This window comes from Tamandua tetradactyla, chromosome 12 (assembly GCF_023851605.1).
Source record: "Tamandua tetradactyla isolate mTamTet1 chromosome 12, mTamTet1.pri, whole genome shotgun sequence".
NCBI lineage: Eukaryota > Metazoa > Chordata > Mammalia > Pilosa > Myrmecophagidae > Tamandua > Tamandua tetradactyla.
The window spans coordinates 17,061,979-17,088,615 of NC_135338.1; the positions used below are offsets into that span (position 1 = coordinate 17,061,979).

At 44.3% G+C, this 26,637-nt stretch overlaps 1 protein-coding gene across 1 annotated transcript in view; it reads left to right on the forward strand.

Moving 5' to 3' along the window:
* The window catches only part of LOC143651837 (mitogen-activated protein kinase kinase kinase 9-like), a 103,588-nt gene extending 77,154 nt beyond the window's left edge, over window positions 1-26,434 (forward strand). The window contains exon 6 of the mRNA XM_077122660.1: window positions 25,938-26,434. Within this exon, the coding sequence (XP_076978775.1) occupies window positions 25,938-26,191 (254 nt within the window). The 3' untranslated portion in view covers window positions 26,192-26,434. The remainder of the gene's footprint in view (window positions 1-25,937) is intronic.
* Window positions 26,435-26,637: the final 203 nt, after the last annotated feature.

Consider the following 26,637-nt stretch of genomic DNA (forward strand, 5'->3'; position numbering starts at 1 on the left):
TATTTTATATTTTCTTAAGCTTTCTGATTCTGCTTTCCTATTTTCTATGGAACTCATATCCTTAAATTATTTAATCCCAAAGTACAAAGGGAAAATAATATTCATTTTATATAAAATTCTTGTTTAACAACTTCAGGTGTCTGGCTCAAATATCCATCTTTCCATTAATTCATTTAACCAGCAAACATTTATTGAGGGCCCATTCTATGTGACCCCCTGTACAGGGTTGTCTTTGCAGGGGGGAATACAAAACACCCGGGAGAAGTCATTTCTGTAGAAGAGATGATACTCAAAGACACCAAATGTAAAGCAAACCAGTAGATTCATTGCTATAACTGAGGGCAAAATGTGAGAAAGCAACTCTCCATTCCTGGGGAAATCCAGAAAGAATTTATATAGCAGGTGAGGAGGGAGTGAGGGCCACCCCCAGCACAGGGAGGAGCCAGCATCAAGACAGGGCCCCCAGTCCTGGTGTTTGAAAGGAAGTCAGTGGTGTGGGACCAGAGAGCAGAGCAGAGGCACCAGGGACACGATCATGAATGAATTTCTTATCTTATTCGATGGTACTTATCGGCTCTTCCAGTCTTCCCTTTTAGGTTAAATAGCATGGAAAAGAAGGGTGTGTTTAATATAGTAAAATAGTAAATGGTCAATGTAAAAAATTGTTTGACATAAAAACAGCCATAATCAGACTGTTTAGACATAGCTATTAGCAATATATTGAAAACATGCAGACATCTGGGTTTTGTCTATTTCCTTGTGCCTCTGGACTATGCTAGGAGATTGGGAAGGAATGAGATTCAGATGGAGCAAAAGATAATTCCTTGTTCTCATCTTATAATGCAGAGCCAACATTTCTGCATCTTTATGACACTTCACTAATTAAGATCATCACTTACTCATATATTTATAGGATTTTATATTTGTGTTCTGTATGAATTTACTTGTAATTACTTGATTACTTGTAATCACAACTATGAGTTAAGTTTTTCTGAAACTATTTCTGTTCATATGGCCTAGTACTTTTTTTTTTGGAAATTAGCAAAAACGCATTTATATATAAATATGGAGAGTGAGCATGTTGAGTTCTGCAGCAGCAGGATGGGAGCTTCTTTGCAGACGTGGAAAGGCCATTCCGAAAGGACATCAGATAATCAGTGTTCCCGAAGTGAGTTTTGCTTCTACCTTGTCAAGATGCTGTGTCTTGGGCTGAAAGAAATGTCTCCTTGAGATCTGGATAGGTGATGGGGGTTCACCAAGGCGAGGCTGCTTCTTCACTTGCCCATGCAAAGGTCAGTTGTTTCCACCAAAGCCAGCAGTGAAAGGGCCCCCTAGCACAGCTGTGCTGCCGTCTCCTCCCACCGACCCACCTGTAGTTTGGGCAGGTGTCCCCGAGGTCCCTTGGTGGACAGAGGGAACAGAAGGGCCCCCTAGCACAGCTGTCCTGCTGTGTCTGCCCTCTGACCCACCTGTCTTTTGGCCAGGTGGGCCCCAAGACCCTTGATGGGTGGAAGGAACTAAAGCACCCCCATGCACAGCTGTACTGCTGTGTCCTGCCAGTGAACCACCTGTGTTTTGGGCAGGTGGGCCCTGGGTCCCTTGATGGGCAGAGGGAACTAAAGGGCCTCCTAGCCCAGCAGTGCTGCCATCTCCTCCCACTGAACCACCTGAATTTTGACCAGGTGGACTCCAGTTCCCTTGGTCAAAAGAGGGAACTAAAGGGTCCCCGTGCCATGCCCATGTTGTGTGCTCTCACCTCGCACTGCTCTTGCACTAGGCATACCCTGGATGGTTGGTGTCTGTGAACAGAATTGATGCTGTCTCTACCGCTTGGCCCTTCCCCAAAGTTCAGAGATCCAGACATGGAACTGGGTCATGGGGCGGGCACACTGACCCCACAGCCTGTAATTCTCTTCAGGGCTGCAGGTCCTATAAAGACAAGTGGTCCTCTATCAGTCTTTGCACCCAGTGAGCTGCTGTCCCCAGTGCTGGGCATCCCTGTGGCAGTAGCAAAGCCAGGAGTCAGGTTTGTGTCATTGGCGGCAGCACCTGTGTTGTTTCCATAGGCCCTCTTGGAGCCGACAGGGATTCCCAAGGTGAAACGTGGGGGTGTGAGTCCTGAAAACACTGGTTCTGTCATGCTGCCACTGGGTGGCTGGGCAGCAGGAGTGCTTATGCCTGCAGCTTGTGGTGGTGCTGCCAAGTTTGCCAGAGAGTAAGTGGGGCCAAAGCTGGTGGCTCCCAGCTGCTGCCCGATGGAGACCCCAAATGTGGGCTGAGGAGCAGCTCCTGGTGCAAACGGTAAGGTGTAAGTTGCAGCTGGGGTCCTGGCTGGCTGTGATGTCAAGCCAGTGCAGACTTGGCTTCAGACATTGCCGACATTCCACCGTGTGTTTGTAGAAGTAGGAAGGGCATTGAGAAGTGGCAAGATGTTCTTCCAGGAGACAGGAGGAGACTGGTGATGGATGACAGCCTGCGAAGGGGGTGTGGTGTCCATAGGCTCAGGATCAGATGCAGCCTTGGACGCTGGGTGTGCCAAAATGCTGCCGGTTGGATGGAAGGTGGCCAGAGATGCCGTGATGGGGAAGTCAGCGAAGATAGGAGGACTGCCAAAAGTGGCTCTCAGCGGTTGTCCTGGAGGGGCCCCAAAGATGAGCTGAGGCGTGATTCCTGAGCCAAATGGAGGGGTGAAGATCGAGGTGGGTGCACTGCCCTTAGATGCACATGGGCCGATGGAGCCAGGCGCCTTTGCAGAGGGTGTCCAGTTCATAGTCTGATGGGCATGGGAAAATTGGAAGGAATTCCCAATGGGGCCTGGGGGAGACCTGAAAATGACAGCCAGGGAAGGGGAACTGGTGTCCATAGCCGGTTTCCCCAGAATCTGAGGCAGGCTGGGACACCCAGTGTGGAAATGGGCTCTGTGGTGGAAGAGGCCATGGGAGCAAGGATGGGCTGGCTGGTGAAGCCAGAGGTGCTGGTGCCAGGGACTATGGGTGGGATCGGTAAGATTAAAGGCACAGGGTCTACACACATAGGGGTGGGTGACTGATTTCTGAGGGTGGTCTGATTGGAGAACAGGGTTAAGGGGCTAGGAGGTGTAGGGAGGTGAGACGTCAAAGGTGTCGGAACTGCAAGTGAGGGTGGAGGGCCACTGTTCTCAGGAAGGGGAACCTGAGGGAGGGGATTGAATCTAAAGGGAGACAGGGATTGTGTGGGAACAGCCAGAGGTGAGGTAGGAAGTGGTGTTTGGTCAGGACTAGTTGGTGTAGGGGGCGGTACAGGGCTAGACAGGGTTGGGAACCTGGCATGGGGGTCACTAGAATCAGCTACTGCTGTGGAGGAACTGGCTGGAATTGGCACGGTGACTGTGGCTTGGGTCAAGTCCCCTGCATTCTGCGCAGCAGGCAGAGAGCAAGAAGGGGCAGGCTCAGCGGCACTGCCCTCTGTCGTGCCCTCAATTTCATCCTCCTCCAAGATGGTATTGTCCTGTTTTGGCTCAGTCTTCTTCTCCAAATCTGTATCTTCGGGGCTGGCTACCCAAGGAAGCTTCTGAAGTGGGGGCAGTTCACCTCCACCCCACAACAGTGGCAGTGGTAGTGGCAGTGGCATCACCAGCTTCCTTTTAGAGTGTCTGCATCTGGCAGGTGTGGAGGGGGAGGAGTGCTGCTTGATGAAATAGCTGCAGGACTTTCTGCCAGTGTCTCCTTCCCTGGCTGTGAACCTGGAGAGCTGAGCTGATGGCCTTCATCCAGCTGATGGTGCAGCCCCTTTGGAAGCAGGGGACAGGGTGAGACTGGGCCAGGGAGCCCTGCTGCACCTGGATCACATCTTCCGAGAGACCTTTCCTTAAGAGGATCAGAGCTGCATTGGAAGGAAGGGACCATTCTCTCCATCTCCAGTGGCGTGGATGTGGAAGGTATATCCTCACCGCTCTGGGGTGCCCTTCTCTGACCTTCCTGCTCTCTGGTTTCTGTGTGATCCTCCTCCTCTATGGCTAACCCTTCGCTGCTGTCTCCTGGGCTCCTCAGTTCGTCCTCCTTTAGGCAGGGGTGCAGGAGGTGGCCGGATGGCACTGGCCTACAGGGGACATCAGCCTGTGCAGGTGGCAAATACACGAGAGTCCATCTGTGCCCTGGACGAGGAATCCTCACTGTCCCAGAAGAGGGGCCGAACATCTTGGAATTTTGAGGAGACAACCGCGGCTTCTTCCGAGGTTTCTCTCTGAACACAGACGGACGTACCCCTAGAGAAGAGCATTGGCTCAGTTGGATGGGATAGTTCCTCTTCGGGGTGATGTCAAACCCAGACTGTGAGTTGCGGCGACCGTCATTGAAGAGCCGGTACACAGGGCTGGAGAGAGGCTCAGGGGCAGCAGGATGCTCCCGACCTACCACCAGTGGAACACAACGGGAGGGATGAACAGGTGGGTGACCGCTGGGCTCTGGGCAGCGGCTGCGCACCAAGGGGCATAGTAGCTTGGTCAGTGTATTCCCCATGAAGGGTAATTTCGATCGAGGGAGTGGAGTGTGAACCACGAGAGCGGTTGCCTAGCGTCCAACTCCTCCGAGGCAAAGACCCAAATGGCACCATTCAGCCAGAGTCGTGTGACAGCAGCATCACCGGGACACGTAACAATGGGAGGGTGTACGTGACATGGGCAGGGCTGGTGACATGGGGGGGAGGACGCCTGGCAGGGGGAGGGCACTTGACAGCGGGAGGGTGTGAGGGACAGGGACGGGTGCGAGAGAAGGTGTGGGAGAAAGGATGCCAAAGGACAATAGTTAAGGCCCAATGGGGCTGCGAAAGGTTCTGGAGAGGACATGCCGTCCCTTGACCTGCCCAGATCCTGCACTGCACACAGCATCCTTTCCGGGTACAGACAGATTTCTCACTTCCTTGTACCCCTTCGGTGAAAACAACACCTCTTCTTAGGTCACAGAAGTGGCAATGCCCAAAAGAGGAGCTCAGCCAGGCTCTAGGATCCCTGAGCTAATTCCTTTAACGAAGAGACTGTACTACCTTCTCATCATGTAGGCATTTGACATAATAATACACACAGTATTGAGCACCATGACACGCCTCTAAAGAGCACATGCACTACCCTACTAGGTGCGCTTCTTTGGCTCAACTCATGAGCCCAACTTGGTGCACAATGGTCTGCTCCAGTCTCCTCAGAAGATGTGGAGCGGGAATGCTCACTTGCCAACAGAGCACCATTGGGCATTGGATTTCTCTTCCAATCGAGCCTGGCTGCACAGTTTGGAACTGGTCTGATTGATGATCCCCTTCTGGCCTAGTACTTTTTACCTTAGAAAGACTCCTAAACTGAAATATTATATTTTAAGAAATAATGCAATATGTCATGAAGTTCAATGCAAAGAACAATTGTAAAAAAAATAAGAGATATAATAATACTAAGGGGACATAATTCATATTTTAAATGACACAAGTTAAACCCTTTCCTATTTCATACTTAATTTGAAATTCTTCCAAAGTGCTTAAAGGTTCCAAAATTCTTTCAAGGAACATCTTTGTAACTCTTTTACTCTGTAGACGTCTCTGACCTGGCTGATGGGTCACTGACAGTGGCACGGACTACACTGGAATGAAGAGATAAAAGAGCCTCTGGTTACCAAAGCAGAACTTCAGCCTAACCACACACACACACACAAGCCCACAATTCTTGGGGACATGGAGCTGATCTGGAGTCTCATCATAAGCTCTGGGGATCACTGCCCATGAGCAGGGTAAGAGACACCACCTCAGGTGGAGGTTCTCAGGACTTCCCAGCTTGTAAAGGCTCCTGGATTCCCTGACTCTGTCTCATTCCCCAGAGCCTCACATCTGTGCTGGGTAGACTCAGATATGGAAGAAAATCCTGTGACACTCAAGTTTGGTCATTGTCTGTGTTTTCTATTGAAAAGCCCTTGATGTAAAGTATGAAAATAATTCCTTCCTTAAATTTGTTCTTTATTCTATTTGAGATTCAACATAAGTAACTGATACAGAGTCAGGTGGACATGGGTGCAATTTCCTTAGTCATTGGGAACGCTGAGGTCAACAGTTAAGATGAGGAACACTGAAATTGAAATATAGACATTGTGACATATTAAACAGTAATTTGAGAAATAAGTATGAAAAGAAAGAGATGAAGAGACAAGCAATGGATATGGGTTGGCCTGGGAAAAACAGGAAAAATGAAAATGAAAGATGACTTGATAAGATTAATTCTTTTTTATTTTTATTTTTTAAATTTATGAAATATAACCACATACAAACACAAACATTCTTAGCATATGATCATTTCATTTCTTGTTATATAATCAATAACACAATATCATCACATAGTTATATATTCATCATCATGATCATTTCTTAGAATATTTGCATCATTTCAGAAAAAGAAAAAGGAAACAAAAAATTCATACATACCATACCCCTTACCCCTCCCTTTCATTGATCAGTAGCATTCCAATGATTAATTCTTGAGAAGTGAGATGGGAGCATGCACCTTTGACCCATGGGAGCCACCAGGGGTGCTGTGGGTCCTCTCAGGGACTGATGAAACCCAGGTGATTGGAACTGAATGGTCCCCAGGCCCTTGCTTACTGGCCTGCAAGAGAGGTCACAGCTGGTGCTTCCTCCCATGGGTACACCCAGAGCTGACAACCACCCAGGCCTCCCCCTGACAGAGGATCTACTCCCTGGTCCTTGGACACAGAAGTGGGTGGCACTTTGGTGAGTTTGGGAGGTGCCTGCAATTTTCCCTAGGAAACCTCAAGTTTATAGATTTGTGATGTATAGTTAACAAAATAGGGAAAGAGGGAATAGGATTGCTACATATTTGAGATTGAATCTTGGTCTCCACAAAGACATGTTCATGTCCTATCCCCTGCTGCCTGCTCCAGTGCCCATGCATGTCTGTATTTACAGGTCTTTAGAATAATTTTAAAATGTGTGAGAAGTGAGTAAAGTTATTAGTTAGGAAATCTGGGAACTCAGTGTCACCTTCTTGACCTCTCTCTTTTTTGCAACTTCAATGCCTCTGCCCTTCCCCAGACATCCAATCCATTCTGGATGCTTATCATCTATCTTCTGTGCCCACCCATCTCTGGGGACCCTCTCAGGGCCATGGGTTCCTGGCTGCTCCCTGGGTGGCTATAAGCTTGTCATCTCCTCAGGGTGGAAGAGCAGGAGAAGCCCATCTTTCTTTTCTGACCATGATGATTGTGCTGGATTGAAAGGATGTATGTACCCTAGAAAAGACATGTTTTAATCCTAATCCCACTTTGTAAAGGCAGCCATTTCTTCTAATCCCTATTCAGTATTGTACGTTTGAGACTATAATGAGATCATCTCCCTGGAGACGTAACTCAATCAAGAGTGGTTGTTAAGATGGATAAGGTGGAGACGTGTCTCCACCCATTCTGGTGGATCTTGATTAGTTTATGGAAATCCTATAAAAAAGGAAACATTTTGGAGAAAGCAAGAGATTCTGAGAGAGCAGAATGGCATATCCACAAGAAGAAAAGAGTCCACCAGCCAACGACCTTTGGAGATGAAGAAGGAAAATGCCTCCTGGGGAGCTTCATGAAACAGGAAGCCAGGAGAGAAAGCTAGCAGATGACATCATGTTCGCCATGTGCCTTTCCAGATGAGAGAGAAACTCTGACTGTTTTTGCCATGTGCCTCCTCACTTGAGAGAGAAACCCTGAACTTCATCGGACTTCTTGAACCAAGATATCTTTCCCTGAATGCCTTAGATTGGACATTTCTATAGACTTCCTTACTTGGGACATTTCCACAACCTATAAACTGTGAACTTGCACCTTATTAAATTCCTCTTTTCAAAAGCCTTCTGTTTCTGGTATATTGCATTCTGGCAGCTAGCAAACTAGAACAATGGTCTTTCTGTGAATCAAATCCCTGGGCCCTTCTAGGATGGACCATTGTCCTATCAAGGCTGAGAATGGTGCTTAAGGCTGACTCTGCTGTGATAGGATGTGGTGTGTGTGAGGGAATAAGAGGAAATAAGATTGCTATATGTTTCTCTCCTGAGAGGGAAGGAGCCTATTTCCTTGGGTTCCCAACTAGAGGCTCTTCAGGATTTTCTCCTGCTCTCTAATTCTGCTCTGTGGGGGCCAGGCACATTCTCTGAACAGTCTCTTCTGTCCTGCTCTCAAACAGAATGAAAGGGGGGAACATGAGAAAAATGTCTTATTCCTGAACAGGCCCCTCCTTCAAAGTTCTGAATAAACTATGGTAAATGCACCATATCCCAATAAGGGGGTCTCTGGGTCATGTGTTTTCCCCTGACTTGTGAGGATGGGGTGGTTGCAAGGCTGTGATGAGCCCAGAGTCCCTTTCTCTCTCTTCATACCCAGGAACTTCATCCCGGTCATGAAGGAAACTGGACTCTCCAACAGCAGGGAACAATAGGTGACATATTTATGCATTTGTGCAAACATGCTCATAATGCAATTTTGGCACCTATCAATCACCCAATAAAGCCTCTCCCTCCTCATTTGCTCTCTTTCCTCAACCTCTACCTCTTATTTCTAGGTAACCAATATTCTACTTTTTGTCCGTATAAATTTACCTATTTGGACAATTCTTAAAAATGCACTCACATAACATGATTCTCTGTGACTGGCTCTCATGTCACTTCTTCACAGTTTTTGAGGTTCCTCTATATTGAAACAGGGACAGCACTCCATTGCTGTTATTCCCACGATTACATTTTTATTATTTTCATGTTTTCAAGTAGTTCATGACCAGCAGATGTTTTGGGACAATTTTTACAATAAATGAAAATATTTCTCTGAAAACAAGGCACATGTTTCTTCACTAAGTGAAATACCTCCTGTTCTAGTTTGCTAGCTGCTGGAATGCAATAGACCAGAAAAGGAATAGTTTTTAAAAGGGGAAATTAATAAATTGCTGGCTTATAGTTCTAAGGCTGATAAAACGTCCCAATTAAAACAAGTCTATAGAAATGTCCAATCAAAGGCATCCAGGGAAAGATACCTTGGTTCAAGAAGGCTGATGAAGTTCAGGGTTTGTCTCTCAAGTGAGAAGGCACATGGGGAACATGGTCAAGGTTTCTCGCTCATCTGGAAAGGCACATAGCATGGCATCATCTGCTAACTTTCTCTCCTGGCTTTTTGTTTCATGAAGCTCCCTGGGAGATGCTTTTCTTCTTTATCTCTAAAGCACTGGCTGATGGACTTTCTGTTTCATGGTGCTGCAGCATTGTCTACTCTCTGAATCTCTCTTTCTCCAAAATGTTTCCTCTTTTATAGGATTCCAGTAAACTAATCAAGACCCACCCAAATGGGTGGAGGCATGCATCCACCTAATCCAGTTTAACAACAACTCTTAATTAAATCACATCTCCAGGGAGATTATTTAATTACAGTTTCAAACATACAATGCTGAATAAGGATTAAAAGAAATGGCTGGCTTTACAAAGTGGAATTAGGATAAAAAACATGGCTTTTCTAGTGTACATACGTCATTTCAAACCAACATATTGCACTCTCTGCACCCTAAAAGAGACATGTTTTCCCCATATATAAAATCTATTCATTCCATAACAACATCAGAGAATCTTAAACCATTTCAGTAACGTTAAAGATACAATACAAGGTTAAAAGCAGTACAAAATCTCAAAGTTAGTTACAAGCATGGTCTGTCCTAAGGCAAAATTCTCTCCACTGGCTCTGGACCTATAAAACTCAGGACAAGTTATTTTCTGCCAACATATAAAGGAAGAACAGTCATGGAATACATATATCCATTTCCATAGGAAGGAAAGAACATGGGCATCACCAGACTCAGTTTCAGAAACTCACAGGGAAAAGTCCATTAGGTTTCAAAGTCTGAGAGTCATTTATCTTTGGGGCTTTAGGAAGCAGCAGTCCCACCCTTTCAAAGGCCTACACAGAGGCCTGCCTCTCTCCAAATTCAACCTTGGGGGACATTGGGGAGACCATCTTTTTTTAGCTCCACCCTCTCCAAGGATCGGGGTTGCCCCTGGGCTCTCTGCCATCTCTGGGGTACACGCTCAACCCCTCCATGTGGTGGCAGCCAGGCTCTCCCCAATCCCCAAGGAATGTGCTTCACCCTCTCCAAGGCCTGAGGCAGCATGACTCTTCTTCCACTGCAATGAGGTGAAAGGCCCATCCTCTGCCTTCAGGGCAAACTCAACCTCTCCAAGGGCTTGGGTGGGTCCAGTCTCCTGGCCCGAGGCTTCTTGACTTCAGACCTGAGCCTCCATGACTTTGCCTCTGAAGCTATTTTTCCTCCAATGTGTCCCTTCTCTGTCCCTCTCAGTCTCAGCTGGCAGTCATATTTATACAGATCCCACAGTACTTTTATTGGCTTTCTATACAGTAGTTTCAGATCATGCCCATCAGACATATGGAGTTTCCACAAATCCTTCCTGGATAACTTCATGTCCATTCCTGGCTTCCCCTGAAATGGCTGACTGGCTCCACATTTGGTTAAATCCTCAGGCACTATTCTCTGGGGTCTCCCTTCCTAGAGGCCCAGAATTTTCCAACATCAATTTCTCATTTCTTTGTACCCAAGAGTTCAGTTTTCAGGTTACCTCTTTCCTGTCACATTTCATTATAAGCTATGAGGAGAAACCAAGATGCACTTTCCACATTTAATTTGGAGATTTCTTCTGTTAAATATCCAAGTTTGTGGCTTTCAAAATTTGTCTTCCAGCAAAAGCCACTAGTCAATTTTGCCAGATTATCTGCTATTTTAAAACAAGAATTGCCTTCCTTCCAGTCTGCAATAGCACACACCTCATTTCTGTCTAGAGTCTAGTCAGAGGTATCCTTAGAGTCCACGTTCCTACTAATAGTCTCTTCAAAGCAGTCTAGGCTTTCTCTATCAGGATTTTCACAACTCCTCCAAAATTCTTCCCCTTATCCATTTAAAAAGCCATTCCAACATGTTTGATATTTGCAAAATGCAGTAGCACACCACTCCTGATACCAAAATCTGTTCTAGTTTGCTAGCTGCTGGAATGCAATATATCAGAAATGAAATGGCTTTTAAAAAGGGGAATTTAGCTTTCTCCGCCGGACCGCCGCGCGGCGCACGCGCCCCGCAGCAGCCGAGCCGCCCGACCTCCCTACCCCCTCTCTTTCTCTGCCGGACCGCCGCGCGGCGCACGCGCCCCGCAGCAGCCGAGCCGCCCGACCTCCCTACCCCCTCTCTTTCTCCGCCGGACCGCCGCGCGGCGCACGTGCCCCGCAGCAGCCGAGCCGCCCGACCTCCCTACCCCCTCTCTTTCTCCGCCGGACCGCCGCGCGGCGCACGCGCCCCGCAGCAGCCGAGCCGCCCGACCTCCCTACCCCCCTCCTCCCCCTCCTGCTCCGTCTGCTCTCCAACCAACACGGTGCCCTCTTCCCCCGCCTTCACCGTGCTCCTCCGCTACCAGCCTCGACAGCCTTGCCGCCTTCACCTTTCCTCCTCCAGAACAACTACTGGGGGAGTGGAGATAATACAGAGCAGCTCCCGGAGGCACGAGGGAGATCAAAGGGACAGCGTACCCCATCCTGGAACGGCTGACTATCTGGGAGAACCAGCTCCGGTGAGATCACCAAGGGGCACGGGCTTTCCTGGGTGGGACAGCAAGCGACCGGAGTCCCTCCCTTCCACCTTCCCAGGCCAGGTGGTAGAATTGGACAGGCGGTCCCCTTAGGCCGCGGCGGCTGGTGCCCCCACCACACGAGGCCCCCCGGAACAACTGAGATAGTTGGGTCGGAAATCCCCAGACTGCGGAGAACAGTGACCGGGGGATCCCTTCCAAACATGTGACTCCCCCGTCGGCTGGGAGCAGTGCACTCTCCCGGGCTGCGACAGCTGGCGCCCTCCCGCCACGCTTGGTGCCCCGGGCCGACTAGCTAATTTGGCCGGACGCTCTCCTGTGCTGCGACAGCCGGCGACCCTCCCCGCATTTGGAACCCCGGGCCGGCTGGCATTCTTCCAAGACGCTTCGGTTGCCGAACCTCCCCTATGGCGAGAGTTTTCCAGAGTTGAGGGACCCACAGCAACTTTCGCTGGTGGAACCCACAGACAGGCGTGTGCCACGTGCGCCACCTACTGGGCAGGATAGGAAGAACAGAACCCAGAGACTGCGCAGAAAAATCTTTCAACCTGTGGGGTCGAACACCCGGGGAAATCTGACTAAATGCCCAGACGCCAGCAGAAGATAACGGATCACGCTCAGAAAATTGAACATATGGCCCAGTCAAACGAAGAAACCAATAGTTCAAATGAGATACAGGAGCTGAAACAACTAATGCTGAATATACGAACAGAAATGGAAAACCTCTTCAAAAACAAAATCGATAAATTGAGGGAGGACATGAAGAAGACATGGGCTGAACATAAAGAAGAAATAGAAAAACTGAAAAAACAAATCACAGAACTTATGGAAGTGAAAGATAAAGTAGAAAAGATGGAAAAAACAATGGATACCTACAATGACAGATTTAAAGAAACAGAAGATAGAATTAGTGATTTGGAGGATGAAACATCTGAACTCCAAAAAGAAACAGAAACTATCCGGAAAAGAATGGAAAAATTTGAACAAGGTATCAGGGAACTCAAGGACAATGTGAACCGTACAAATATACGTGTAGTGGGTATCCCAGAAGGAGAAGAGAAGGGAAAAGGAGGAGAAAAACTAATGGAAGAAATTATCACTGAAAATTTCCCAACTCTTATGAAAGACCTAAAATTACAGATCCAAGAAGTGCAGCGCACCCCAAAGAGATTAGACACAAATAGGCGTTCCCCAAGACACTTACTAGTTAGAATGTCAGAGGTCAAAGAGAAAGAGAGGATCTTGAAGGCAGCGAGAGAAAAACAATCCGTCACATACAAGGGGAACCCAATAAGACTATGTGTAGATTTCTCAGCAGAAACCATGGAAGCTAGAAGACAGTGGGATGATATATTTAAGTTACTAAAAGAGAAAAACTGCCAGCCAAGACTCCTATATCCAGCAAAATTGTCCTTCAAAAATGAGGGAGAATTTAAAACATTCTCAGACAAAAAGTCACTAAGAGAATTTGTGACCAAGAGACCAGCTTTGCAAGAAATACTAAAGGAAGCACTAGAGTCAGATACAAAAAGACAGAAGAGAGAGACATGGAGAAAAGTGTAGAAAGAAGGAAAGACAGATATGATATATATAATACAAAAGGCAAAATGGTAGAGGAAAATATTATCCAAACAGTAATAACTCTAAATGTCAATGGACTGAATTCCCCAATTAAAAGACATAGACTGGCAGAATGGATTAAAAAACAGGATCCTTCTATATGCTGTCTACAGGAAACACATCTTAGACCCAAAGATAAATATAGGTTGAAAGTGAAAGGTTGGGAAAAGATATTTCATGCAAACAACAACCAGAAAAGAGCAGGAGTGGCTATACTAATATCCAACAAATTAGACTTCAAATGTAAAACAGTTAAAAGAGACAAAGAAGGACACTATATACTAATAAAAGGAACAATTAAACAAGAAGACATAACAATCATAAATATTTACGCACCGAACCAGAATGCCCCAAAATACGTGAGGAATACACTGCAAACACTGAAAAGGGAAATAGACACATATACCATAATAGTTGGAGACTTCAATTCACCACTCTCATCAATGGACAGAACATCTACACAGAGGATCAATAAAGAAATAGAGAACCTGAATATTACTATAAGTGAACTTGACTTAACAGACATTTATAGGACATTACATCCCACAACAGCAAGATACACCTTTTTTTCAAGTGCTCATGGATCATTCTCAAAGATAGACCATATGCTGGGTCACAAAGCAAGTCTTAACAAATTTAAAAAGATTGAAATCATACACAACACTTTCTCGGATCATAAAGGAATGAAGTTGGAAATCAATAATAGGCGGAGTGCCAGAAAATTCATAAATACATGGAGGCTCAACAACACACTCTTAAACAACAAGTGGGTCAAAGAAGAAATTGCAAGAGAAATTAGTAAATACCTAGAGGCAAATGAAAATGAAGACACAACATATCAAAACTTATGGGACGCAGCAAAGGCAGTGCTAAGAGGGAAATTTATTGCCCTAAATGCCTTTATCAGAAAAGAAGAAAAGGCAAAAATGCAGGAATTAACTGTCCACTTGGAAGAACTGGAGAAAGAACAGCAAACTAATCCCAAAGCAAGCAAAAGGAAAGAAATAACAAAGATTAGAGCAGAAATAAATGAAATTGAAAACATGAAAACAATAGAGAAAATCAATAAGACCAGAAGTTGGTTCTATGAGAAAATCAACAAGATTGATGGGCCCTTAGCAAGATTGACAAAAAGAAGAAGAGAGAGGATGCAAATAAATAAGATTAGAAATGAAAGAGGAGACATAACTACTGACCTCACAGAAATAAAGGAGGTAATAACAGGATACTATGAACAACTTTACGCTAATAAATACAACAATTTAGAAGAAATGGACAGGTTCCTGGAAAGACAGGAACAACCAACTTTGACTCAAGAAGAAATAGACGACCTCAACAAACCAATCACAAGTAAAGAGATTGAATTAGTTATTCAAAACCTCCCTAAAAAGAAAAGTCCAGGACCAGACGGCTTCACATGTGAATTCTATCAAACATTCCAGAAAGAATTAGTACCTACTCTCCTCAAACTCTTCAACATAATCGAAGTGGAGGGAAAACTACCTAATTCATTCTATGAAGCCAACATCACCCTCATACCAAAACCAGGCAAAGATATTACAAAAAAAGAAAACTACAGACCAATCTCTCTAATGAATACAGATGCAAAAATCCTCAATAAAATTCTAGCAAATCGTATCCAACAACACATTAAAAGAATTATACATCATGACCAAGTAGGATTCATCCCAGGTATGCAAGGATGGTTCAACATAAGAAAATCAATTAATGTAATACACCATATCAACAAATCAAAGCAGAAAAATCACATGATCATCTCAATTGATGCAGAGAAGGCATTTGACAAGATTCAACATCCTTTCCTGCTGAAAACACTTCAAAAGATAGGAATACAAGGGAACTTCCTTAAAATGATAGAGGGAATATATGAAAAACCCACAGCTAATATCATCCTCAATGGGGAAAAATTGAAAACTTTCCCCCTAAGATCAGGAACAAGACAAGGATGTCCACTATCACCACTATTATTCAACATTGTGTTGGAAGTTCTAGCCAGAGCAATTAGGCAAGAAAAAGAAATACAAGGCATCAAAATTGGAAAGGAAGAAGTAAAACTATCACTGTTTGCAGACGATATGATACTATATGTAGAAAACCCAGAAAAATCCACAACAAAATTACTAGAGCTAATAAATGAGTACAGCAAAGTAGCAGGCTACAAGATCAACATTCAAAAATCTGTAGCTTTTCTATACACTAGTAATGAACAAGCTGAGGTAGAAATCAAGAAACGAATCCCGTTTACAATCGCAACTAAAAGAATAAAATACCTAGGAATAAATTTAACCAAAGAGACAAAAAACCTATATAAAGAAAACTACAAAAAACTGTTAAAAGAAATCACAGAAGACCTAAATAGATGGAAGGGCGTACCGTGTTCATGGATTGGAAGACTAAATATAGTTAAGATGTCAATCCTACCTAAATTGATTTACAGATTCAATGCAATACCAATCAAAATCCCAACAACATATTTTTCAGAAATAGAAAAACCAATAAGCAAATTTATCTGGAAGGGCAGGGTACCCCGAATTGCTAAAAACATCTTGAGGAAAAAAAACGAAGCTGGAGGTCTCGCGCTGCCTGACTTTAAGGCATATTATGAAGCCACAGTGGTCAAAACAGCATGGTATTGGCATAAAGATAGATATATCGACCAATGGAATCGAATAGAGTGCTCAGATATAGACCCTCTCATCTATGGACATTTGATCTTTGATAAGGCAGTCAAGCCAACTCACCTGGGACAGAACAGTCTCTTCAATAAATGGTGCCTAGAGAACTGGATATCCATATGCAAAAGAATGAAAGAAGACCCATCTCTCACACCCTATACAAAAGTTAACTCAAAATGGATCAAAGATCTAAACATTAGGTCTAAGACCATAAAACAGTTAGAGGAAAATGTTGGGAGATATCTTATCGATCTTACAACTGGAGGTGGTTTTATGGACCTTAAACCTAAAGCAAGAACACTGAAGAAGGAAATAAATAAATGGGAGCTTCTCAAAATTAAACACTTTTGTGCATCAGAGAACTTCATCAAGAAAGTAGAAAGACAGCCTACACAATGGGAGACAATATTTGGAAATGACATATCAGATAAGGGTCTAGTATCCAGAATTTATAAAGAGATTATTCAACTCAACAACAAAAAGACAGCCAACCCAATTACAAAATGGGAAAAAGACTTAAACAGACACCTACCAGAAGAAGAAATACGGATGGCCAAGAGGCACATGAAGAGATGCTCAATGTCCCTGGCCATTAGAGAAATGCAAATCAAAACCACAATGAGATATCATCTCACACCCACCAGAATGGCCATTATCAACAAAACAGAAAATGACAAGTGCTGGAGAGGATGCGGAGAAAGAGGCACACTTATTCACTGTTGGTGGGAATGTCAAAGGGTGCAACCACTGTGGAAGGCAGTTTGGCGGTTCCTCAAAAAGCTGAATATAGAATTGCCATACGACCCAGCAATACCATTGCTGGGAATCTACTCAAAGGACTTAAGGGCAAAGACACAAACGGACATTTGCACACCAATGTTTATAGCAGCGTTATTTACAATTGCAAAGAGATGGAAACAGCCAAAATCTCCATCAACAGAAGAGTGGCTAAACAAACTGTGGTATATACATACGATGGAATATTATGCAGCTTTAAGACAAGATAAACTTGTGAACCATGTAATAACATGGATGGACCTAGAGAATATTATGCTGAGTGAATCCAGCCAAAAACTAAAGGACAAATACTGTATGGTCCCACTGTTGTGAACAGACATTCGAGAATAAACTTGAAATATGTCATTGGTAACAGAGTTCAGCAGGAGTTAGAAACAGGGTAAGACAATGGGTAATTGAAGCTGAAGGGATACAGATTGTGCAACAGGACTAGATACAAAAACTCAAAAATGGACAGCACAATAATACCTAATTGTAAAGTAATCATGTTAAAATACTGAATGAAGCTGCATCTGAGCTATAGGGTTTTTTTTTTGTTTTTGTTTGCTTGTTGGTTTGTTTGTTGTTGTTGTTTTTTACTATTACTACTACTTTTATTTCTTTTCTTTATATTAACATTTTATATCTTTTTCTGTTGTGTTGCTAGTTCCTCTAAACTGATGCAAATGTACTAAGAAACAATGATCATGCATCTATGTGATGATGTTAAGAATTACTGAGTGCATATGTAGAATGGTATGATTTCTAAATGTTGTGTTAATTTCTTTTTTTTTCTTTCCGTTAATAAAAAAAAAAAAAAAAAGGGGAATTTAAAAAGTTGCTAGTTTACCATTCCAAGGCCAATAAAATGTCCCAATTAAGTCTGTAAAAATGTCCAATCAGAGGCATCCAGGGAAAGATATCTTGGTTCAAGAAGGCCGATGAACTTCAGGGTTTCTCTCTCAAGTGAGAAGGCACATGGTGAACACAGTCACAGTTTCTCTCTTGGCTGGAAGGGTGCATGGCAAGCACAGCTTCTTCTGCTAGCTTTCTCTTCTGGCTTCCTGTTTCATGAAGCTCCCTGGGAGACATTTTCCTTCTTCATCTCCAAAGCATTGGCTGATGGATCATCTGCTTTGTAGTGCTGCAGCATTCTCTGCTCTCTCTGAATCTCTCTCCAAAATTTCTCCAAAATGTTTCCTCTTTCATAGGATTCCCATAAATGAATCAAGACCCACCCAAATGGGTGGAGACATGCCTTCTCCTAATCTGGCTCAACAACCACTCTTGATTAAATCACATCTCCAGGGAGATAACCTAATTACAGTTTCAAATATACAATGCTGAGTAGGGATTAGAAGAAATGGCTGCCTTTCCAAAATTGGATTAGGATTAAAACATGGCTTTTCTAGGGTACATACATCATTTCAGACAACCACAGTGCCCAATGGCTTTGCCATTCATGTACCCTCCCTTGACCTTTCATGAATTAGAAACTTCTAAATCTCTCTGCTTATCAGAAGGTCCCTTCCCCATTCTGCCCCCGGGGAGCAACCCCCCACTCATCCACCATGACAGATGTCAGTGGGAAAGTGAGGTACAACCCCCTGACTCTGCCTTGGCTCATGGCTTCTGGGTGCCTCTCTATTCTGTGTGCAACTTAACACAAGTCCTAGGAAGTGTCTCTGGAACTTAAGAAGGATGAGAATCTTTGGGATGCAGAGGTAGAGTGTGGCAGGCAGGCACTGAGAGGTCCCCACTGAACTCCAGATCCCAGACTTGTTCATTGATTGCCCCCCCTTTTAACCTCTATTTCAATTTCAGTTCTAATCCAGACATTCTACAGGCTGCTTGGTCTTCAAATCGTTGTCCTATGTAAAACACTTCTAAACATATTTCTTTCTTCTAAGATAAAAATCAGGGAAACTCCATCATCTGCCAAGTGTTATGGAAGACATGCTCCCCAAAGTGCTGCCATATCTACTCTCTTGCTGCAAGAGATGCCTGACCTCAGGCTTGGGAGTCCCTTATGAGAGAGGTCTTGAGCCAGTCTTTTAATGCTGATGAGCAGAGGCTCCTCGATATCCCTTTGGAGGTGCTACATGTGCTCAGGACCTCAGTCTCCCTCTCCACAATGAAGCTGTTCTTGAGGACTTCAATTAGTGACCATCTTTAATAGCTATCCATTGCTGTGTGATAAATGCCCCAAGTCAAAAGAGTTTAAAACAATACACATTTATTATCACGGAATTGGGGGTGACATAGTTGGGTGTTTCTGGCTCAAGGGCTTTCATTGAATTGTGGGTGAGCTATCAGCAGTTCTACACCCATAAGAAGGCTTGGCTGGGGGTGGGGGTGGCTTCTGAGTTCCCACATGTAGCTGTGGGCAGGTCTCAGCTCCTTACCATGTGGCTTCTCCACAGAGATGTCAGGACAAGGCAGCCAGGGCCTCCCCAGGGATAGTGACACAAGAGACAACAAAAAAAAAGCCCCCAAGACAGATCCCAGTGTTTTCATAAACTGGTCTCAGAAGTGACTTACCATCACTCTTTTCAAATTTAATATGTTATAGAACAGCTATTCAGTAGAGGTCACACTCAAGGGAGAGAATAAACCCAGATTAACAAGGCAGTTGAGGTGACATCTTTACTGGAGGGTGTGGAATATTCAGTAAAAACAGATATATAGTTTATATATATAGAATATAGAAACAGATATATATAGAATGTGCCTTGAGTTTCCAGTTTTTACCTCTCAAACATACAGGTGTATCACATACAACACATGGATGTGCATACACACACTCACACACACATTCTATATCTAGTTCCTGGATCCACTTTGTGCTGAGAAAGTCAGCATTTCATTCTGGATTATCAGTTTCTGATATTTGGGTTATGCTGACTTCTAAAACTGAATTAATGGACTTTCCATTATTATCTCTAGAGTAGACTTTCTGAGCTTGTTTGAGAGTGATTTCCTCTCCCTGTATGTATTAGCTAGTATTCTTTAGAGAAATAGAATTAGCAGGAGATATCTGTAAATGTAAAATTTGTAAAAGTGTCTCGTAACCATGGAGATGGAAGAATCCAAGATTTGTAGGGCAGGCCACAAGCTGGGAGCTCCAATAAAGGTTTTCATTGAACTCTCAGGAGAGACTGGCTGGCTGAAGTAGGAAGAATGATCTTCTGGGTCCTCCTTAAAAGCCTTCCAGTGATTAGATTATGTCACAAATTGCAGAAGGCCTTCCCCTTAGCTGATTGCAAATACAATCAACTGTGGATGCAGCCAATGTGAGCATGTTTTAAGGCCATTAAATGTCCTCATACCAACTGATGGGCCAGCACTTACCTGACTAGACAACTGGGCACCACCACCTGGCCAAGTTGACACAGGAACCTGACCATGACACCTTATGGGTGTATATGTGTGTGTTTGCTTTGACTATGGAACTACATTTTGGTGCAGATTTAGAATCATCATGGAAATGCATACTGGAATCCTGCTTCATTTATTTATTAGTGCATGAGTCTATGTTACATTCTCAGGAAATATTCTTCAAATATCAGGTTTTCAAAGGTACATCAATTAGGTGAACTTCAATGTCATTAAATATTACATAGGTGGTGAGTATGCAGATATTCACATGAATGTAAAACAATAGAAACCTTTAATAACCAAAGACTTTTATTCTCCTCACCATTTAATTAGTTTGACAAATATAACTTTTGAGGACATAATTTATAATTATGCCAGGAAACAGCATAAATAATGAGTTAAGGAAAGTACTAGAGGCTGAGGGGTGAGATATAGCCTTCCTCTCATGGAGAATACATTCCAGAGGAAATAGACATGCCAGGAACCTAAACCATGCAGAGATTTTTAATTTGAAGAGTGCTGTGTATATAACTAAATCAGGGCATATGAATAAGGAGGGACATAGTGATGCAACTTTTCAGTATTGTGATCTGCCATTTTCTACATTTTAATGTGCCTTGGGAAATTATTTGAATATTTTTTACAGTTTCTTAAACTTTCTGATTCTGCTTCCTTATCTCCTGTGGAACTCATATCCTAAAATTAATCACCAAATATAAAGGGAATATAATCTTATTTTATTTAAAATTTTTATTTTACCATTTCATATATCTGGCTCAAATGTCCATCTATCTATCCCTTAATTTATTTAACCAGCAAAAATGTATTGAGGGCCCATCTATGTTGGCTCCTGCACTGGGTTGACCTGACACAGGGTAAATACAAAATACCTAAGAGACATCACGTCTCTCAAGGAGAGGACACTCCAAGACACAAGATGTAAAGCAAACCATTAAGTTCATTACTATAACAGCAATACGTGAGAAAGCAACTCTCCATGAATGGGGAAATCTAGAAAGTGTTTACCTGGGCAGGTGAGGGGTGAATGAGGGCTCCCCCAGCACAAGGAGGGGCCAGCACCAAGACAGGGCCCCCAACCCCTGGTGTTGAAAGGAGATCAGTGGTGTGGGATCAGAGAGCAGAGCAGAGGGCACCAGGGACTTGTTGAAGATCAAGAATGAATTTCTTCTCTTACTCAACTGCACTTAAAGGCTCTCCATCTTTCCCTTTTAATTAAATAGCATGGAAGAGAAAGGGTGTGTTTAATATATTAAAATAGTAAATGATCAATATTAAACATTTGAAATAAAAGCTACCATAGTCAGCCTGTTTAGACATAGCTGTTAGCAATATATTGGCAACATACATACATCCAGGCTTTTGTCCTGTTCCTTGTTCCTTTGTGTTATGTTAAGAGATGGGGAAGGAATGAGGGCTAAATTGAGCAAAAGAATTATAACTCATTTTGTAATACACAGTTGACATTTCTGCATCCTTCTGGCACTTTTCACTAATTAAGATAATCACTTATTCATATATTTTGTAGGATTTTATGTTTTTATTCTGTATTACAAATTATAAGTTTATTGTCTCTGAAAATATTTCTATTCTTATAGCTTAGTGAACTTTACTTTGGAAAAATTCCTAAACTGAAATATTTAACATAAAGAAATAGTGCAATATATCATGAAGCCAAATGCAAATAACAATTATTAAAAAATTAAAATAAAGATATAATAATACTGAGGCATAATCTATATCTTAATTGGCACAAGTTAAATCCTTTCTTATTTCATACTTAGGTTGGAATTCTTCCAAAGCGCTTAAAGCTTCATAAATTCTTTCAAGGAATATCTCTATTACTCTTTTACTCTATAGATGACCCTGACCTGGCCAGTGGGTCACTGACAGTGGCACAGACTACACTGGGATGAAAAGACAAAAGGACCTCAGAATCCGAAACCAGAACCTCACCCCACACACAGAAGCCCACAAGCCTTGGGGACATGGAGGTGACCTGGAGCCTCATCATAAGCTCTGGGGTCACCAACCATGAGCAGAGTTAAGAGATGCCACCTCAGGGTGGAGCTGCTCAGGGCTTCCCAGCATGTAAAGGCTTGTGGATTCCCCATCCCTGCCTCATCCCCCAAGCCTGCTGGGTGGGCTCCGATATGGGTGGAAATCCTGTAGAACCCATACTTTGGACTTGTGTCTGTATTTTCTATTTAAAAGTTCTTGATGTAAAGTATTAAAATAAGCCCTTCCTTAAAGTGGCTATTTATTTAATTTGAGGTTTGATTTAAATAATCTACATAAAGTCAGGTGGACTTGGGTGTGATTTCCTTAGTCCTTGGGAGCACTGAGGTCAGTGGTTAAAACCTGGGGACATTGAAATTGCAATGCAGACTCTGAGGCTAGTTTTTAACAGTAACTTGAGAAAAAAAAATACGAACAGGAAGAAACAAAATAGAAACAAGCAGTGGATGTGGGTTGGTCAGTGAAAAACAGGGAAAATGTAAATAAAAGGTGAATCTACACTTAATTGTATAGGAAAGAGCTGGAAGCATGTGCTTTTACCACCGGAGCCACCAGGGGGTGCTGTGGGTCCTCTCAGGGGCCTGATGAAACCAAAGTGGTTGGAACTGAATGGCTCCCAGGCCCCTGATCACTGGACCACAAGAGAGGTCACAGCTGGTGCTTCCTCCCAAGGGGAAACCCAGAGCTGACAACCACCCCAGGCCTCCCCCTGACAGAGGATCTGCTCCCTGGGCCTTGGACCTGGGTGGCATTTTGGTAATATTGGGCAGGTGCCCACCATTATAATTTGTGAAATACAGTTTCCAAAATGGAAAGAGGAAGTAATATTACTGCATTTTATGGACTGAATCACGTTGTCCACAGACACATTCACACCCTATCTCTTGCTCCCTGCCCTAACACCCAGACATGTCTGCACTTCCAGTTTCCCTCTCCTACCCTGTGCTGATTCAAGCTCCCTTCCTGTCAGCATCCCTGTATCACCTGTAAGATCTTCTGGGTACAGAAGACCCAGGGAGCCCTCTCCTGTGTCCCCTAACACTCTACTGAAGCTCAGATGAGCTCCAGGCCTTGGTGTCAGCAGCTGCTTTCCTGCACCCAAAGGTCAGTGCTCGGCTTTGAATCATGGCTGCACAAGGCCATTTGCTTTTCCCCAAGCATGGTTAGTGAGTGGCCTAGTTTGCTAGCTCCCAGAATGTCATATACCAGAAATGGAATGTTTTTTAAAAGGGGGAATTTATTAAGTTGCTAGTTTACAGTTCTGAGACTGTGGAAATGTCCAAATTAAAACAAGACTATAGTAATGTCCACAGTAAGGTACCAACAAGAAGTTACCTTCCCTCAAGAAAGGCCAATAACATTCAGGATTTCTCTCTGAACTGGAAAAGCACATGGTGAATGTGGCAAAGTCTGCTAGCCTTCTCTCCAGGTTTCTTGTTTCTTGAAGCTTCTCTAAGGACATTTGACTTTTTCATCTCCGAAGGTTTCTGGCTGCCTGGGCTTTTGTGGTTCTTGTTCTGTCATGGCTCAGCTGTTTCAGAATCTCAAGGCTTTTCCAAGATGCTTCCTCTTTTAAAGGATTCCATTAAAGAAATCAAGACCCACCTGGAACGGCAGAGTCACAACTCCCTTAATCCAAGTTTAATCCCCACATTTGGTGAGCACATCTCCTTGGAGATAATCTAATCTAGTTTCCAACCTACAGTGCTGAATAGGGAATCAAAGAAGCTGTTACCACAAGATTGAATCAGGATTCAAAGAGGGCTTTTCTAGGGGACATAATCCTTTTAAACCAGCACAATGGGTGATACTAGACACAATTTATCTGAATATCCCCTATCGCTCAGAGTGCTTTTGAAGGATTCTAGATAGTGGGCTTTCCATGACAGTCAACAGCATGTACTTTACCTCATGTTGCACTTGGAAGTAGCTGCCCCAGGTCAGGTGGCCTTCAAGATCAACCACATTCACTAGCTTTTAACAACTGAAGACCCACCTAGCAAAGCCTAGTAATATCCCTCATAACATTAGCTAGGGAGGGAGTTTAAAGACTGACCCCTATATATTCTTGGGTAATAGCTTGAGCTCATACAGATCTGTTGTTCTCCAGAACCTCAGCCACAGGCTCCCTGGTGGTCCCTCCCTTGAATCTTGGCATGTGTGCATGCATCAGCAGGGGTGCTGTGGGGCTGCCTAGTGAGAATTTCCTCTGGGGTTGGAGTGGAAAAGCAGATTTTCACCTTAAAGCTACTCTAAATTTCTACCTAATTAATGTAACCTGAATCTTGATGGATCCATCTCTGCTTGTTGGTTCCACCCACTGAACAGGAGCTTTCAGAAAAGAGCTCAGGAATGAAGCAGGAACACATGCCTGGGTGGGTGTGCTGCTGTGGTTGGGAATCTGCAAGAAATAAGCCTCCCAATAGGAGGGTTAACTACATTGAGATTTGCAGAAAAGATAGAAGAGAGGTAGGTGGGAGAGAGATAGTAAACAAGTAAAACAAGGCTTGACACATAATGTGATGCAGGGGCATCCTATAGTAATAAAAAATTGTGAGATGTGAGTAAAGGGCTTAGATAGGAAATTTGTGGCCTTCTGTGTCACCTTCCTGATCATTATCTCCTTGCTACTTCATTGTGTGTCCCATTCCCCAGGCTTCTAAACCCATATGGATGCTCATGCTCCATCTTGTGGGAAGACCCACTCATCCCTGGGGCCCTCTCAGGGCTGGAGTTTCCTGGTTGGTCTCTAGATGACCTGAGGAGCTCGTCATTTCCTCAGGGTAGAAGAGCAGGAGGAAAAGCTGATCTCTCTCTTCTCAACAAGGATGGTCTTTCTGGGAACCAAATCCCTCGGCCCCTTTAGGATGGGTCATTGTCCCATGAAGGCTGAGGAGGCTCCTGAAGGCTGACTCTGTGGTTGTGGGACATGGTGTGTGAGGAGGGAGAGAGGAGCCTGTGTCTTTGGACTCCTAAACAGAGGCCCTGCAGGGTTTGCTCCTGCTCCCTATTTCTGCTCACTGGGGCAGGGCACATTCCATGAAGGATCAGTCTCCTCTGCCCCCTCCCAAACAGGGTAAATGGGGGAAATTTGAGAAAGAATGTCTTATTCCTCAAGAGGCCCCTCTTACAAAGTTCTGAATAAATTATGGTAAGACCACTGTAGCCCAATAAGGGGCCCCTGGGTGATGTGGTTTCTCCAGCCTGTGATGATGGGGTGGGTGCAAGGCTGAGATGAGTCCAGATTCTCTTTCTCTGTCTAGTCAGCTCCAAAAACTTCATTCCAGGCATGAAGGAGCCTGGATACTGAGACACCAGCAGGTCTAGGGGCCTGGGGGCCTGTCCCTTGGGGGTATGGGGGCACCTCCACTGGGAAACCAGGCCCTGGTGCCCTGTTTGGGGCCCTGTGCTCTGTACTCTGTGCCCCCTGGGTCCCAACAGACCTCACCACATCCCATGCTCAGCTTGCATGAATTTCAGGCCCAGGGACGCTGGGCGGGCGGGAGAAATATTTGCATGAAGGGTTCCTCTCACCCCTCTCATTTAAGGAAAAGATAAGAGAGCCTTTGGACAGTTCTGCTCAGCTGACTCAGGAAGTAAAGTTCTGGGGGCATCTCCATCATGGCCAAGACCCCTCTCCTCCTAACAGTCCTCACTCCCTACCCAGATGACCAACTTTGGAAAGCAGGAGAGAGAACTGTGGGGTGATGCCCAGTGTCATGTTTCTCCCCTTCATTTGGAAACATGGTGTGGAGAACAGCCCCAGACTCACCCCTGTGTCTCCCCCTCCTCTCTTCCAGGGTCCTGGGCACAGTTAGGGCTGATACAGGAAGCCTCGGTGTCAGGTTCTGCTGGTCAGAAAATCACACTTACCTGCAGGGGAAGCAGCAACAATGTTGGAGTTAATTATGTAGGCTGGTACCAACAGCTCCCTGGGGGTGCCCCCAAAGCTGTGATGCTTGGAAATAACTTGGCCCTCAGGGATCCCAGCCTGGTTCTCTGGCTCCAAGTCAGGCACCACGGCCTTCCTGAGCATCTTGGGGCTCCAGCCTGAGGACGAGGCAAATTATTACTGTTCATCATGGGACGATGCCATCAGTGCTCACACAGTGCTGCAGGCCCATGGGGAAGTAAGACAGAAACCTGCCCCTGCCCAGTGAAGCTGGTTGTGCCTCTGACATCAAGTGATGAACCCCAGTGGAATATGACAGTGGCATCCTTAAGTGTCAGTGTCCCGGGGTCTGAAGGCAAAATCACAACAGCTCATGCTCTTAAGTTCTCCCCTGCCCTTCACCAGCATTCGGTATTGTAAGACTTCTTGTTTTGTCCAATGTATTGCATGTAACATGATCTTCTTGTCATCTTAATTTTCATTTTCCCAATGAGTAATAGGGGCACATATCATTTTAATGTTTTTCCTGCTACTACATATTTCTTCTTTTCTGTAATTCCTGTTTATTATATCTTTTGCCCATATTTTTCTCCCAGTGGAGATTTAGT